Source organism: Chiloscyllium punctatum, chromosome 3 (assembly GCF_047496795.1).
Source record: "Chiloscyllium punctatum isolate Juve2018m chromosome 3, sChiPun1.3, whole genome shotgun sequence".
Classification (NCBI taxonomy): Eukaryota; Metazoa; Chordata; class Chondrichthyes; order Orectolobiformes; family Hemiscylliidae; genus Chiloscyllium; species Chiloscyllium punctatum.
This window is the reverse complement of record NC_092741.1, coordinates 43,599,379-43,614,967: the sequence shown is the minus strand read 5'-3', so window position 1 is coordinate 43,614,967 and position 15,589 is coordinate 43,599,379. Positions and strand designations below refer to the sequence as shown.

At 42.3% G+C, this 15,589-nt stretch overlaps 1 protein-coding gene across 3 annotated transcripts in view; it reads left to right on the top strand.

Annotated features, from left to right (window-relative positions):
- The window catches only part of afg1lb (AFG1 like ATPase b), a 171,934-nt gene that overhangs the window by 59,226 nt on the left and 97,119 nt on the right, over nt 1–15,589 (top strand). For all 3 annotated transcript variants that reach the window (XM_072552390.1, XM_072552401.1, XM_072552409.1), the window contains one exon: nt 12,311–12,412. In XM_072552390.1, the coding sequence (XP_072408491.1) occupies nt 12,311–12,412 (102 nt within the window). The remainder of the gene's footprint in view (nt 1–12,310; nt 12,413–15,589) is intronic.

Sequence of the window (15,589 nt, the reverse complement as noted above, 5' to 3'; positions counted from 1 at the left end):
GTTTCTTGCATGTCAGCATAACAAATTAACCATTTAACACCTCTATATGAAAAGATATGACAGAGAGTGTTTCCTAATTTGTTGGAGAGCAAGATATTAGCTCTCTGTGCATTTCTGTCTTGATGGCAGTTGCTCTCTGACCAATTTTCAAAAGGTCTGCATTTTATACGTCCCCAACATCGGATTGACTCATTGGTTTGATGTTGGCAAAATAATAAATTCAAAGTCGATTAGGTTTTAGTGTGCTGGGGCATAATTTAAACTGGTTAAATTTGGATTGTTGTCAAAACAGCAACCAAAATTCAGGTATCCATTTTACAGCCAAAATTTACATATTTTCAATTTTCCAGTACACTCTGGGACAGCTATCCAGTCATATACAGAGGTGCTTGTAATCTCTCAGTTCAGGACAACATTCACACTCTCTTAAGGTACAGTACACATCTTCAACCTCAGAACAGAACCAATGCTGAAATGAAGTTTGGAGACAAGTGATCTTGGCAGACCTGAACTGAGCATCTGTTTGTAGCTGTCCTGTAGCAATTTTTCTCAGTTTTCTGATCATTGAGAGGAGACTGAAGGCTGATCATTGGCTGTACAGGAGTTGTGGACAAATTTCAGTCAGACAGTTTTCAACCTTGTGGGATAGGTGCCAGTGTTACAGTAAATGGAAGAGCTTGGCTAAGGGTGTAGCTAGTTCTGCACCACAGTTCTTGGGTTCTACAACAGGGGTGTTGTTGAACTCGGACTTTGCTGTTTAGAGCATGCTTGGCCATATTTTGGTATCTCAAACCAAACTGAATTTGCTGAAAACTGGTATCTGATGCTGGGTTCCTTCAGAGGAGGCTAAAATGGATCATCTATTGGTTAATGTTCCATTTAAAATTGTAGTTGCATGTTTGTCGCTTTTTATGTAATCATATGTATGTGTTGTTTATCCTCAAATAAGCCTGCAAGTACCTTTGGATGCTGCTGCATAACTGCATTCTGAGTGGGTACATTGCACTGTTGTGAAAGTTAATTAGAATTCCTCACCTTTGTCTTTTGCACTTAGATATTGGTCTGCATCATCATAGAATCATTCATTGAGCCATCTCCTTAAGTTAGCTGTTTTATTGTCCACCATCAGTTGCAATTAGATGTAACTATAAAACAGCTTTGATTGGTTATTTAGTCATGGAAATCACTTGCCTCTGTCTAAGTTTCACCAGATTGGTATCTCATTTTTAGATGGTGCTGTTCCTTATACATTTCTCATGTGGAACCTTATCAAAGGTTTGATGTCAATGGTGAAGTGTACATAGAACAATACAGCGCAGAACAGGCCCTTCGGCCCTCAATGTTGTGTCGACCTGTGAATTCATCTCCCTACACTATCCATTATCATCCATGTGCTTATTCAAGGATTGTTTGAATCTCTCTAATGTGATTGAATTAACTACATTGGCAGGAAGGGCATTCCACGCCCTTACCACTCTCTGAATAAAGAACCTGCCTCTGACTTCTGTCTTAAATCTATTACCCCTCAATTTGTAGTTATACCCCCTCATACAAGCTGACATCATCATCCTAGGAAAAAGATTTTCACTGTCTACCCTATCTAATCCTCTGGTCATCTTGTATGGCTCTATCAAATCCCCTCTTAGCCTTCTTCTTTCCGATGAGAACCGACCCAAGTCTCTTAGTCTTTCCTCATAAGAACCTCCCTCCAGACAAGGCAACATTCTGGTAAATCTTGTCTGCACCTTTTCCAATGCTTCCACATCCTTCCTGTAACAGGGCGACCAGAACTGTACTCTATATTCCAAGTGCAGTCACTCTAGCGTTTTGTATAGTTGCAGCATAACATTACGGCTCCGGAACTCAATCCTTCCATCAACGAAACCTAACACACTGTCTGCCTACTGAACAGCATTATCAACCTGGGTGGCAATTTTCAGGGATCTATGTACATGGACGCCAAGATCCCTCTGCATATCCACACTACCAAGAATTTTCCATTGACCCAGTATTCTGCCTTCCTGTTATTCTTCCCAAAGTGAATCCCCTCACATTTAGCTGCATTGAACTCCATTTGCCACCTCTCAGCCCAATTCTGCAGTTTATCCAAGTCCCCCTGCAATTTGTAACATTCTTCCACACTGTCCACCACTCCACTGATTTTAGTGTCATCTGCAAATTTACTAACCATCCACCTATGCCTGCATCCATGTCATTTATAAAAATGGCAAACAGCAGTGGTCCCAAAACAGATCCTTGTGGCACACCAGTAATAACCAGACTCCAGGCTGAATATTTTCCATCAGTCACCACTCACTGCCTCCTTTCAAAAAGCCAGTTTCTAATCCAAACTGCTAAATCACCCTCAGTCCGATGCCTCTGCATTTTCTCCACCAGCCTACCATGTGGAACCTTATCAAAGGCTTTACTGAAGTGAAGATTTGCTTGGCCACCAAATTACATATTGTGGTGGCATATGGTTTCTGCTGTTGCTGATGCTTGGAGCACCTCATGTATATCCCATTTGGAGCTGCTAAATCTGTTCTTTATCTAGTCTCTTCTATTGATCTGTTTAGCACAATGTTTATGCTACACAACATGAAAGGGGATGTCCTCAGTTTGAAGATGGGAGTTAATTTCCACAAAGACTGTGCAGTCAAGAGGCAGTGCTTGAATCCTAGCAATACTGTCATTGGACAGATCCATCTGCATGGAATGGATTATAAGGATGAGGTCACTTTAGCATTTTTCCCGGTATTGATTCTCTGTCTGTTATGATAACCCCTTTCAGCAATTATGTTCTTCAGAACTCTCCCAACCTGGTCAGCAGTGGCAATACTGAGGCACTGTGTGCTTGATAGATGTTGAACTCGAGGGTGTAGTGCCGGAGGGGCATAGCGGGTCGAGCGGCATCTGAGGACCTTTTGGGCGAAAGCACTTTACCAGGAAGGACCCTTTGCCCGAAATGTTGATTTTCCTGCTCCTCGGATGCTGCCTGACTTGCTTAACTTTTCCAGCATCACACTCTTTACTCTAATCTCCAGCATTTGAAATCCTCGCTTTCGCTTGATTGATGTCAAGGAAATAATTTGCCCGACTCATTAGTCATTGTGCACTTCCTAGAGGAATTCTGCATGGTTGGAGGACTGATTTATCAGTGTGGGGAGGGCAATAGGTGTTAATCAGTGTGAGCTTTATCTGTCCAAATCCTATGATAATTATTAGGTTCTGTTGAGAAATCTCAGAATTACTGTCTCCTGACTGTGTACACCACTGTCCTGTCATCTCTGGCGAGCCTCCAGGCATGTGGGAAAAGACATGTGTAAGGAGAGTGATGCAAGATGTTGGGGCATTGACGGAAAGTTGGGATTCTATGAAAATAACTGTCAGAACAGTTGTCCTTGTCCCCACTTTTAGTGCGAAAATCTTTTCTCTGTTTGTGTATTTATTCCATCTAAATACAATGCGTAGATTAATTGCTATTGGGTGACCTTTCCAGTTATATACGCAATCATTGTTGTTTGAGTGACTTGCTTGGTCAGTTCAGAAGGCAGTTAAGTATGCATTACATTATTGTGGATTTGGAGTCACATAGAAATCAGACTAGCTAAGATTTCCACATTTAAAGGATATTTGTGAATCTGACAGCAGTTTGATAGTTATGTGGTAACCAATACTTTTTAAATTCCAGGTTTATTTGCTAACTGAATTTAAGCAGCTGGAATGTGAACTCACAAATGTGTATTATTGTCCAAAAACCATCTTGCCACTGTACTGAACAGTGCTACTTGCATAGATTAGTAAGCAAGAGAAGCTGCTTGTTTTAAGAAGTGATTTCTCCCAAATCTCTGGTTTGTAACTGGATGCTGTCCTCTTCAGGTAGTCTTTGCAAATGTATGTACCCAATGTCTCAAATAAAAAGTGTTTCACAAGTTTGGTTAACCTTTGCACCTGCAACATGTCAATGAAAAGTGGTTGGTGATGTATTCTATTCTTTTAATTTATTCACTTGTGAGACATGGGTATCACTGGCTGGGCAGGCGTTTATTGCTGATCCCTAGCTGCCCTTGAAAAGGTGGTGGTGAGTTGCCTTCTTGAACTGCTGCAGTCCATCTATAGGGAGACCCTTAGGGAGATAATTCCAGGAATTTAACCAAGCAACAGTGAAGGGATGGCAATATATTTCTAAATCAGGATGGTGAGTGGCTTGGAAGGGAACTTGCAGGTGGTGGTGTTCCCATGCATCTGCTGCTCTTGTCCTTAGATGTAAGTGGTCGTGGGTTCGAAAGGTGCTATTTAAGGATCTTTGGTGATTTTATGCAGTGTATCTTGAAGATGATACACCGTGGTGGATGGTGTTGTTATGATGCCAGTCAAACAGGCTGCTTTGTCTTTGATGATATCAAACTTCTTGATTGTTTTTGGAGCTACACCCATCCTGGCAAATGGGAAGTATGCCTTCACATTCCTGACTTATGACTTGGTAGGTGGTGGACAGACTTTGGCGAGCTAGGAGATGAGTTCTACTGTGGTATTCCTAGCCTCTGACCTGCTCTTGTAGCCACTGTCTTTATGTGGTGAGTCCAGTTAAGTTTCTGGTCAATGGTAACCCCCCAGGGTGGTGTTAGTGGGGTTTCAGTGATGGGAGTGAAATTGCATTTCAATGCGTGATGTTAGACAATAGACAATAGGTGCAAGAGTAGGCCATTTGGCCCTTTGAGCCTGCACCACCTATTGTCTCTAATTAGAACTGGTCATTGCTTGACATTTGTGTGGCACAACTGTTACTTCCCACTATTCAGCCTAGGCCTATATGTTATCCAGATGTTGTTGTATTTGACCATAGAATCATAGAATCCCTACAGTGTGGAAACAGGCTATTTGGCCTGTGGAGTCAGCATCGATGCTCTGAAAAGCATCTCACCCAATGTCCCCCCCACACTCCTGCTACCCTATCCCTATAACCCTGCATTTCCCATGGCTAATTCACTTTGCTGCACATTTCTGGACACAATAGGCAATTTAGTTCAGCCAGTACACACAACTTGCATGTCTTTGCACTGTGGGAAGAAATCCATGCATTGTACAGTCGTCAGTGAACATCTCCACCTCTGACCTTATGCTAGAGGGAAGGCCATTGATGAAGCACGTGATGATGATTGGGTCTAGGACACTACCCTGAGGAATTCCGACAGAGATGTCCTGGAGCTGAGATGACTGACCTCCAACCACCACAACCATCCTCCTAATGCCAGGTGTAACTCCAGTCAGCCAAGGTTTGCCCCGATTCCAGGTATATGTGGAGTCCATGTTGCAATCAGTCGCATGCAGCCTTGATGTCAAGGGCTGTCATTGTCACCTCATCTATGGAATCCAGCTGTTTACAGCCTTGGTTCAAAATGGACTAATGAGGTCAGAAGTTGAGTGGCCTTGGTGGAACCCATACTAAGCAGGTGCTGCATGATAGTGCTGTTGATGGCACCTTCTATCGCTTTACTGACTGTCGAGATAGTCTAGTGGGTCTGTAATTAGCCGGGTTGGATTTGTCCTGCTTTTTGTGTATGGTACACATCCAACCTATTTTCCACCTTTTCAGGTAAATGTCAGGGTTATAACTGTAGTGGAACATTTTTGGCTAGAGTTGTGGCACAGTAGTAAGTCTTTATTTCTATTGCTGAAATGTTGTCAGGGCCCATAGCCTTTTCAGTATCCAACACCTCCAACCATTTCTTGATACCATATGGAATGTATTGAATTGGCTGAATATTGGCATCAGTGATGGTGGGAATTTTTGGCGGAGGCTAAGATGGTTTATCAACTTGCCATTTCTGGCTGAAGACTAGTGTGAATACTTCAACTGTGCCTTTTGCACTGATGTGCTGGGCTGCTGCATCATTGAGGATGGGGATAGTTGTGGCTCCGCATCCACCAGTGATTGGTTTAATTGGTTAACACCATTAATGACTGGATGTGGCAGGACTGGAGAGCTTTGTTCTGATCCATTGGTTGTGAATCCTTAGAGTATAAAGGCAGTAGGAGTGCACTTAAGAAGGAAATCAGGAGGGTAAATAGGGGACATAAGATAGCTTTGGCAAATAAAGTTAAGGAGAATCCAAAGGGTTTTTACAAATACATTAAGGACAAAATGGTAACTAGGGAGAGAATGGGGCCCCTCAAAGATTAGCAGGGCAACCTTTGTATGGAGCTGCAGGAGATGGGGGAGATACTAAACAAGTATTTTGCATCAGTATTTACTGTGGAAAAGGGCATGGAAGATATAGAATGTAGGGAAATAGATGGTGGCATCTTGAAAAATGTCCATATTACAGAGGAGGAAGTGCTGGATTTCTTGAAATGCGTAAAAGTGGATAAATGCCCAGGACCTGATCAGGTGTACCCTAGAACTCTGCGGGAGGCTAAGGAAGTAATTATTGGGACACTTACTGAGATATTTTTAACATCATTAGTCACAGATGAGGTGCCAGAAGACTGTAGGTTGATTAAAGTGGTGCCATTGTTTAAGAAAGATGTTAAGGACGCACCAAGGAACTATAAACCAGTGGGCCTGACGTCACGCAAGTTGTTATAGGAAATCCTGGGGGACAGGATGTGCATGTATTTGGAAAGACAAGGACTGATTAAGGATAGTCAACATGGTTTTGTGCATGGGTAATCATGTCTCACAAGCTTGATTGAGTTTTTTGAAGAAGTAACAAAGAGGATTGATGAGGGCAGAGTGGTAGACGTGATCTATATGGACTTCAGTAAGGCGTTTGACAAGGTTCCCCATGGGAGACTGGTTAGCAAGGTTAGATCTCGTGGAATACAGGGAGAACTAGCCATTTGGATATAGAACGGCTCAAAGGTAGAAGACAGAGGGTGGTAGTGGAGAGTTGTTTTTCAGACTGGAGGCCTGTAACCAGTGGAGTGCCACAAGGATCGGTGCTGTCTCCACTACTTTTCTTCATTTACAGAGGAACCTCAATTATCTGAATATCGGAGTACCTGAAAGGGATCTCAAGATCCCGTTAGAAACATTATGTCAAAAAGCTGTTTCAACCCTGATTGCATCTTTTTTTTATAGGTGCAATGATTAAAAATGAACTCGGCTCACTGAAATGCTGCCAAGAACAGTCCTGGACAGTCCAGGTATCGTCTCCACATGACTGACCTCCTGCCCTCTCTCTCTCCCTCCCCATGCTTTCCCTGGAGTTCTACCCAGGCATGTACCGCATGCAGCATGCTTTTGCCTCGTCTCCTGAATGGGGAGCAAACTTCACAGAAAATTTTGAGCCCCAGAGGAAGACAATTAACCGAATAATGTATTATCCAAATTAAATAGTGCCCGCTCATCTCATTCAGATAATTGAGGTTCCTCTGTATATAAGTGATTTGGATGTGAGCATAAGAGCTATAGTTAGTAAGTTTGCAGATGACACCAAATTGGTGTTGTAGTGGACAGTGAAGAAGGTTATCTCCAGATTACAATGGGATCTTGATCAGATGGGCCATTGGGCTGATGAGTGGCAGATGGGGTTTAATTTAGATAAATGTGACATGACTCACACCTGGAAGTACTCAGGGATGCCCTCATAAGAACGGGGAACGCCTCCTCGTGGGTCTGCTCCTCGGCCTGGCCAAACTGGCCATAAACAGGTCCGTGGAGGGGGTCGTTAGGGCCGACTGCCTGCCCCTCTTCCGCAGTTACGTTAGAGCCCGGGTGTCCTTGGAGAAGGAGCTTGCGGTCTCCACCAACACCCTGGAGTTGCTCAGGGAGAAGTTGGCACCAGAGGGAGTAGAGTGCTTTATTTCCCCCTCCAACTCTATTTTGATTTAATCCCTGCCCTTCCCTTCACTGTTTGATCACACAGCATTGCCCTTTGATGTGAAGGGAACTGCTTGTCACTGGCCACTCAGGTGTTTCCTTTCTTCCTGGTGGTGGAAACTGAATAAAGATTCGTGCACCTTGTGTCTTTCACTGTGTCTCCCACCTGCACACACACACCATGGGTGCTGGGAAAAAAATAAGCACGACCGCAGTTAGGCGGTAGTGTGGGGGTTAAAAATTTTTTTAAAAAACGGGGAACGATGCTCAACTCATCGACCGCCAGTTCCGACATGCCACAACAAGAAACCATAATGATCTCTTCAGGAGATAGACATGAGCTGCAACCAACAGGGTTCCCTTCGTTGTCTACTTCTTCCCAGGAGCTGAAAAACTACGACATGTTCTTCGCAGCCTGCAATGCATTATCAGTGAGGATGAGCACCTGGCCAAGACCTTCCCCACGCCTCCATTCCGCCTTTAAACAACTACCAAACCTCAAACAGATGATTGTTTTTGGAAAACTGCCCGGCTTTCAGGACTACACCGTACAACCTTGGCTTTGTAGACGCTGCAAGACACTGATACCATTACTGCGCATGGGGACACCTCCTACCATGTACGTGGCAGGTACTCGTGCAACTCAGCCAACATTGTCTGTCTCATATGCTGCAGGCAAGCATGCCCTGAGGCATGGGACATTGGCGAGACCAGACAGAGGCAACGGCAACAGATGAATGGACACCACACTACAATCAACAGATAGGAGCGTTCCCTCGCAGTCGGAGAACACTTCAGTGGTCCGGGACATTCGGCCTTGGACCTACAGGTGACCGTCCTCCAAGGCGGACTTCTGGACAGGTAACCAGGAAAAGTGGCCGAGCAGAGGCTGATAGCCAAGTTTGGTACCCATGGGGATGGCCTCAACCGGGATATTGGATTCATGTCACATTTCAGGTGACCCCATTGCACCACACACACGCACTCTCCCACAGACCCATTCACTCATGCAGACCCTCTCTCATATGCTTTCACACACATGCACCCTCTCACAGAGCTATACCCGTTTACGTTGACTCACACACGTATACGCAGACTCTCACAGACGCACAACCCCACCCCCGAGCCTCCAATCCTGCCAACACATACACCCACATGCACATATACACATGTAAGTTTGTGGGATAAATTTGTACTTGCAGAATTACATTTTAACTTTGCTCAAAAACTGTATGAATCCATGTCAGATTCTGTAAATCCGTTTTTTAGATTAGAATCAGTCTGACCATTGTGGCACAGACAGTCTCACACAGGGCAGCTCACACCTTCAATGCATTATCTGGGCCAACATGACACCAATTGTTAAAGTTCCCTTGAGAATGTAACTTTTGAAAAAGTTTTGCAATTTACATATGAAAAAATTGAAACTAACATGATCGTTCTCAAAGTTGAGAGACTGAACAAATAGTCCAGGTCGTCTTCAATATATAATTTTAGTTACATCACACTGTAAACTTTTGATATAAATTCTGTGTCTTACAATGCTCCTCCTGATCTGCATTATTCCCATAACCCTTAATTCTCCTACTATGCAACCACCTGATGAAGGAGCAGTGCTCCGAAAGCTATTGCTTCCAAATAAACCTGTTGGACTACAACCTGGTGTTGTGTGATTTTTAACTTTGTACACCCCAGTCCAATACCGTCCCCTCCAAATCAGATCGTGTTCTGTACCTTTGCCAACGTCAGTGCATCATCTGAATGTTATTCAACATGAAGAAGCACTAATTCATCAGCTGAAGGGTGACTGTTTGCGGGCAGTTAACTGGACGTTTCCTTGCCTGTATTTAACCTGAGACCTTGAGACTTCATGGAGTCTGGAATCATGAGGGCTTACAGGACAACTTCTTCCTGAGTGTACACCACTGTGCTGCCACCTCTGCTGAATCTGTCCTGCCTGTGGGACAGGACATGTCCAGAGATGGTGCCTGGGACGTTGTTTGAGATATGATTCCATGATTATGATTAAATCAGGCTGTGCTTTTTGACCACTGCGAGACAGCGCTCTCAACTTTAGCACTAGTCCTCAGACTTTAGTGAGGAGGACTTTGCAGGCTTGACAGGGGTGTTTTGCGCTTGTTGATGCCAGCTGTTCCATCTACTTTCATATCTTTTTTGCTTTCTAGCGATAGGTACAATTGACTGACTTGCTCGACCATTTCAGAGAGCATTTAAAAATCATTGCTCTGGGTCTGGACCAGATGGCAGTCTCCTTCTCTGAAGGACATTGGTGAATCAGATGTGTTTGTCTGTCACTTGACAGTGGTTTTCTGGTCATCATTAGACTCTTAATTCCAGATTTGTTTTGAATTAAAATTCAATCATCTGTCATGGAGGGATTCAAGCATGGGTCCCCCACAACCTTACCTGAATTTCTGAGTTCATAGTTCATAGTTTCATAGTAATAGAAGCAGGAGGAGTCATTTGACCCATCAAGCCTGTTCCACCATTCACTAAGATCATGGCTGATCTCTCCATCGTCTCAGCTCCTCCTATCTGCATTATTCCCATAACCCTTAATTCCCCTACTATGCAAAAACCCATCCAACTGTGTCTTTAATTTATTTAATGAAGCTGCCTGTACAGCTGCTTTGAGCAGAGAATGCCGTAGATTCACTACTCTCTGGGAAAAGCAGTTCTTTCTCATCTCTGTCATAAATCTCCTCCCCCTAATCTTGAGGCCATGTCCCGTAATCCTAGTCCCACCCACTAGCTGAAACAACTTGCCTGCCCCTATCTTATCCATCCCTTTCCCTAATTTTATATGTTTCTATAAGATCCCCTCTCATTCTTCTAAATTCTAGTGAGTACAGTCCCAGGCGATTCAACCTCTCCTTATAGGGTAGCTCCCTCATTTCGGGAATCAACCTGGTAAACCTCCTCTGCGCCACTTCCAAAGCCAGTATGTCCTTCCTCAAGTGAGGAGACCAGAACTGCACACAATAATCCACCTGCAACCTCACCTACACCTTCTACAATTGCAGCAGAACCTCCCTGCTCTTAAATTCAATCTGCTGTTGTGTGATTTTTAACTTTGTACACCCCAGTCCAACAACGTCATCTCCAAATCAGCAATGAAAACCAATATTTTGTTTGCCTTCCTGATTACCTGTTGAACTCGCAAATCAATTTTTAGAGATTTAATGTACAAGCATTCCTTAGTCCATCTGCACAACTTTCACCATTTAAGTAATACTCTGATTTTATTTTCACTTCCAAAGTGGATAACCTCACATTTACCAGCATTGTACTCCATCTGCCAGACTCTTGCCCACTCACTTAACCTATCTAAATCTCTCTGCAGACCTTCCACATCCTCTGCACAGTTTGCTTTTCCACTCAGTTTAGTGTCATCAGCAAACTGGATAATATTACATTTCGTCTCCTCTTCCAAATCATTTATACATATCATGAACAGTTGCGGGCCCAACACCAACCCCTGCGGCACTCTGCTTACCAATGATGTCCAACCAGAGAAACATCCATTTATCCCAACTTTGCTTTCTATTGGTTAACCATGCTAGTCATGCCCTGCAACTCCATGCATTCTCATCTTATGGATGAGTCTTTCATGTGGCACCTTATCGAACGCTTTCTGGAAATCCAAGTATACAATATCCACTGTTCCCCTCCATCCACCTTGCTTGTTGCATCCTCAAAGAACTCCAGTATGTTTGTCAAGCACGACCTTCCCCTACTGAATCCATGCTGCATTTGTCTGATGGAGCTCTTTCCATCCAGATGTCTCACTATTTTTTCTTTAATGATAGTCTCCAGCATTTTCCTGACTACAGATGTTAAGCTAACTGGCCTATAGTTGCCTGCCTCTTGCCAACACTTTTTTTAAACAACGGCGTGATATTCGCTGTCCTCCAGTCCGTCGGGACCTGCCCAGAGTGCAGTGAAAATTATCACTAATGCATCTACTATCCACAGTGCCATTTCTTTCAGCACCCTGGGATGCATTCTATCAGTACCAGGGGGCTTATCTACCTTTAAACCCTTGACTTTGCTCAACACGACCCTCGACCTCAACAGTTCCCAACGTATCCCTAACGTGTTAGACACATCCTCCATTGTGAAGATTGACACAAAATAGTTATTCAAGGCCTCGGCCATTTCAGCATTACCCAGTGTTAATTCCCCTTCCTCATCCTGCAAGAGACCTACGTCCAATTTAGCTACCCTTTTCTGTTTTATATATTTATAAAAACATTTCCAACCTTTTTTAATATTCTCTGTTAGTTTGCATTTGTAATCTATCTTTCTTTTCTTTATTGCTTGCTTTGTGGTTCTTTGTTGCTTTTTAATAATCTAGTGTTAGTACTACTAGGGCCATTAACTCCCTTTTGCAATCAAATAAATTGTGCCATTGAAAGAAAATACAAAGACACTTCATTGATCAAAGTCTCTTGTTTTTCACAGGGACGGGGAAGACCATGGTGATGGACCTGTTTTATTCCCACGCAACTGTTAAAAGGAAAAGTAGAGTACATTTTCATGGTTTCATGCTGGATGTCCATCAAAGTAAGATATTCTAACTTGAGCACTAGAAATACAGAATATTAGCATAGATGTAATGCAAGGTCAAAAAGTACTATAAAATCAATAATCTCCAATTGTTTGCAATACAGAGTGCTCACCTGTGGGTTTATATCCATTGTTCCATGTGCAAGAAATTCTCAATTTTAAATCAGCTACTGTCATGGGATAAGAACGAGTGAACAAGTATTGTCTGAAAGGCAAAATGGCAAATGACATAATCATCCTGAGTTAGTCTTGAGTATCTCTGAAAATGTTTGGACAAGCATTGATGGAAGTTGGGAGAAGTGAAGTCTCAGACTTAGTCTTTTGGATCATGAAGCATGTCAATTGACAGAAGAGACAATTGTGGAAAAAAAGGAACTTCCTTGTAAATAAAATTTATTTGTTGCCATCATTTTCCTCTTCGAAGAATATCATGCAAGTGAGTTTACTCAATTTTAGTGCACTTCTTGCTGCATGGTGCAAAATAGCTTTTTTTTAAGCAAGTTTATTGTTCCATGAAGTTTGGGTAATGCTGACAAAGCCAGAATTGTGAACCTTCCTAATTTGCGATAAATAGTTGCACTCAGGCTAAAGAAATTGTTACTGTGGAAACAGGAAAAGTTATCTTGGAGCATTAAAAGTATTTGAAGAGGATAATCATATTGTGGCAAAATAGAGAAAAGATTGCACAGCTAACCATCTTTCACCTGATCTTGGGCTGTTAAAGTTCCTGAAGAAGTTCTTCAGGAACTTTCATATTTTGAACACTGAAAATTCCTCACTTGTGAATATAAAAGTTACCTGAAGAACCAAAACAAAGCATGAAAAAGGAACAGCAGACTATTCAGCCCATTGAGCCTGCTCTATAATTCAATAAGATCATGGCTGATCTGATTGTCATCTGAAGTCTACTTTCAGCTTCTAACTGCTATTTATTGCAGTGGGAGTTTGGAAACCAATATTGTCACTAACGTTTCCTTTTAACTGCATGTATCCAGTATTCCATAATGATGATCGATATAGGCATGCCCATTGTGCAGTGCATCTGGAAGAAAATTACAGGCAAAGCTGATCATCACCCAACTCACCACCCCACGAGTCATTAGGTTGCATTATGTGTTCTCAAATAACGTTTGTCCTTAACTACTCTATTGCCTTTTAACAAACAGTTAAATCCCTGAGCATGATTCTTGGTTCCCTTGTATGTCAAAAGATCTGTCTAACTTGGTATTGACAATATTCCATGACCCAGCCTCCACTGTTCTCTGTGGAAATGAATTCCAACGATTCTGAGAAGAAACTTGTTCTCCTCAGCATTCTAAATTTGCAATCCCTTCTTTTTAAGTTGTTTTAATCAAGTTGAACTTCATGTATTATAAGCTATGAGTTTCCTCACTCACAGCAGATGTTCCTTATCTTGGTGGTGACATTGGCTTAAAGTATAAGGCATCATTGTGGTGTAGGGGTAGGTACACTGTCACTGCACTGGGAGGCCCAGATTCAAACCCCCCCCCATTCCTGAAGTGCATAACAATATCTCTGAACAGGTTGATTTGAAAAAAGCAGTTAATAAAAAAAAATTAACAACAATTTTAGGATAAAGTGTCATGGGCTCTAATGGTGCAGTGCTAGCTAGTGTCCCTACCCTGAGCCACGGGAGTTGCACTCAAGCCCCACTTACTCCAGAATTGTCCACGATAACAACTCTGGACAGGCTTATTAGAAAGTATTTCAGGTAAAGTTTGACCAAAGGTCATGCACATTGTTCGACAAAGGCATGGAATTTATGATTCATAGACTGTGTATTTATATACAGTTGATCATTTTATGAACAGCGACAACTTTGATATCAGTGCACTGCATAGACAAATGTAGATGTTAACAAAGAGGCAATTTGATCTAACCATTTTCTATTGATGTTTGCTGACCATGTGAAAAAGTAATCATAGAGTTGTTGAGTTATAGAATTATACAGCACGGAAACAGACCCTTCAGCTCAATTCATCCACATTGATCAGATAGCCTAAACTGATCTAGTCCCACTTTCCAGCATTTGGCCTTTATCCCTCAAAATCCTTCCTATTCATGTACCCATGTCCTGAAGATGTTTATGCACATTCTGTTATCCCCTTTTTCTTTGGAAACCTATTCAACTTGACCTTCAACATCAGTATTATTTCTTTGTTAACTGCAAATCCTGGAAGTAAATTCTGTTTTCATGTAATGTAATCAGAGGGATGCCTGATAATTAATGGTACAAGGAGACCAGGCTGCACATATTAGTTGGGTGGGAATAATTTCTATAAAGATAGGGGCCTAGTATTCAGTGGGGTGGGTTTAATGAAGCATGGTTGCGTGAAATATACTCCTAAAAGTGTGGACTTCATTTCAGTTCAAGAACATTTATCTTCTAGTGTATTGTAAATTTTATAAACTCAGTGTGGAACTGACTCCAAAATGGTGGTAGCACCATCATGTGGTGGAACTTTGTGTGATGTTATGTTTGTGAATGTAACGTAGAATTACAGAATCCCTACAGAACTGAAAGAGGCTATTTGGCCCATTGAATCCTCACCCTCTGGAGGCCATCCAAGCTAGACCCAGCCACCAGCCTAACCCTGTAACTGCACATTTACAGTAGCTAACACACCTAGGCTGCCCATCCCTGGACATGATGGGGCTTTTTTTGGGGGGGGGGGCAAATAATGAAAACTTTGTTTTCCTACCCCGACAAGCAAGTTTTGGTTAATTAACTATTTTGCTTCATAATGGCTCTCGGGCAGAAGGCACAACTTTATGATAGGAGTTTCTTTTTCATAACCATGTTAATGCATACTCCTTCTTTTACTTACTGATTTTAAACACTATTTTGATTTAATTACTTTCCCCAAAAGTTTGTTCCACAAGACCACTGGAAGCATTTATTTATGTTAGTGCAGTTAACTGTTTTATGTTAGTTACCATGTTCTTATTTCATTAATCCATCTCTCTGGTTCTCAGGCTTCAGATAGCTCCTGCTTACTGTGGTGTTCCATAAACATTCTTCCATTTAAATTTACGTTCCATTTTGAGTAATTTTGCAGAAGAGCCGTTGTTTCTTCCTAAATATTGCCCCCCATTACTCTCCTTTTCAAATGCCTGATGTTTCATGGCAGATTGGTATCACTCTCCCTATGT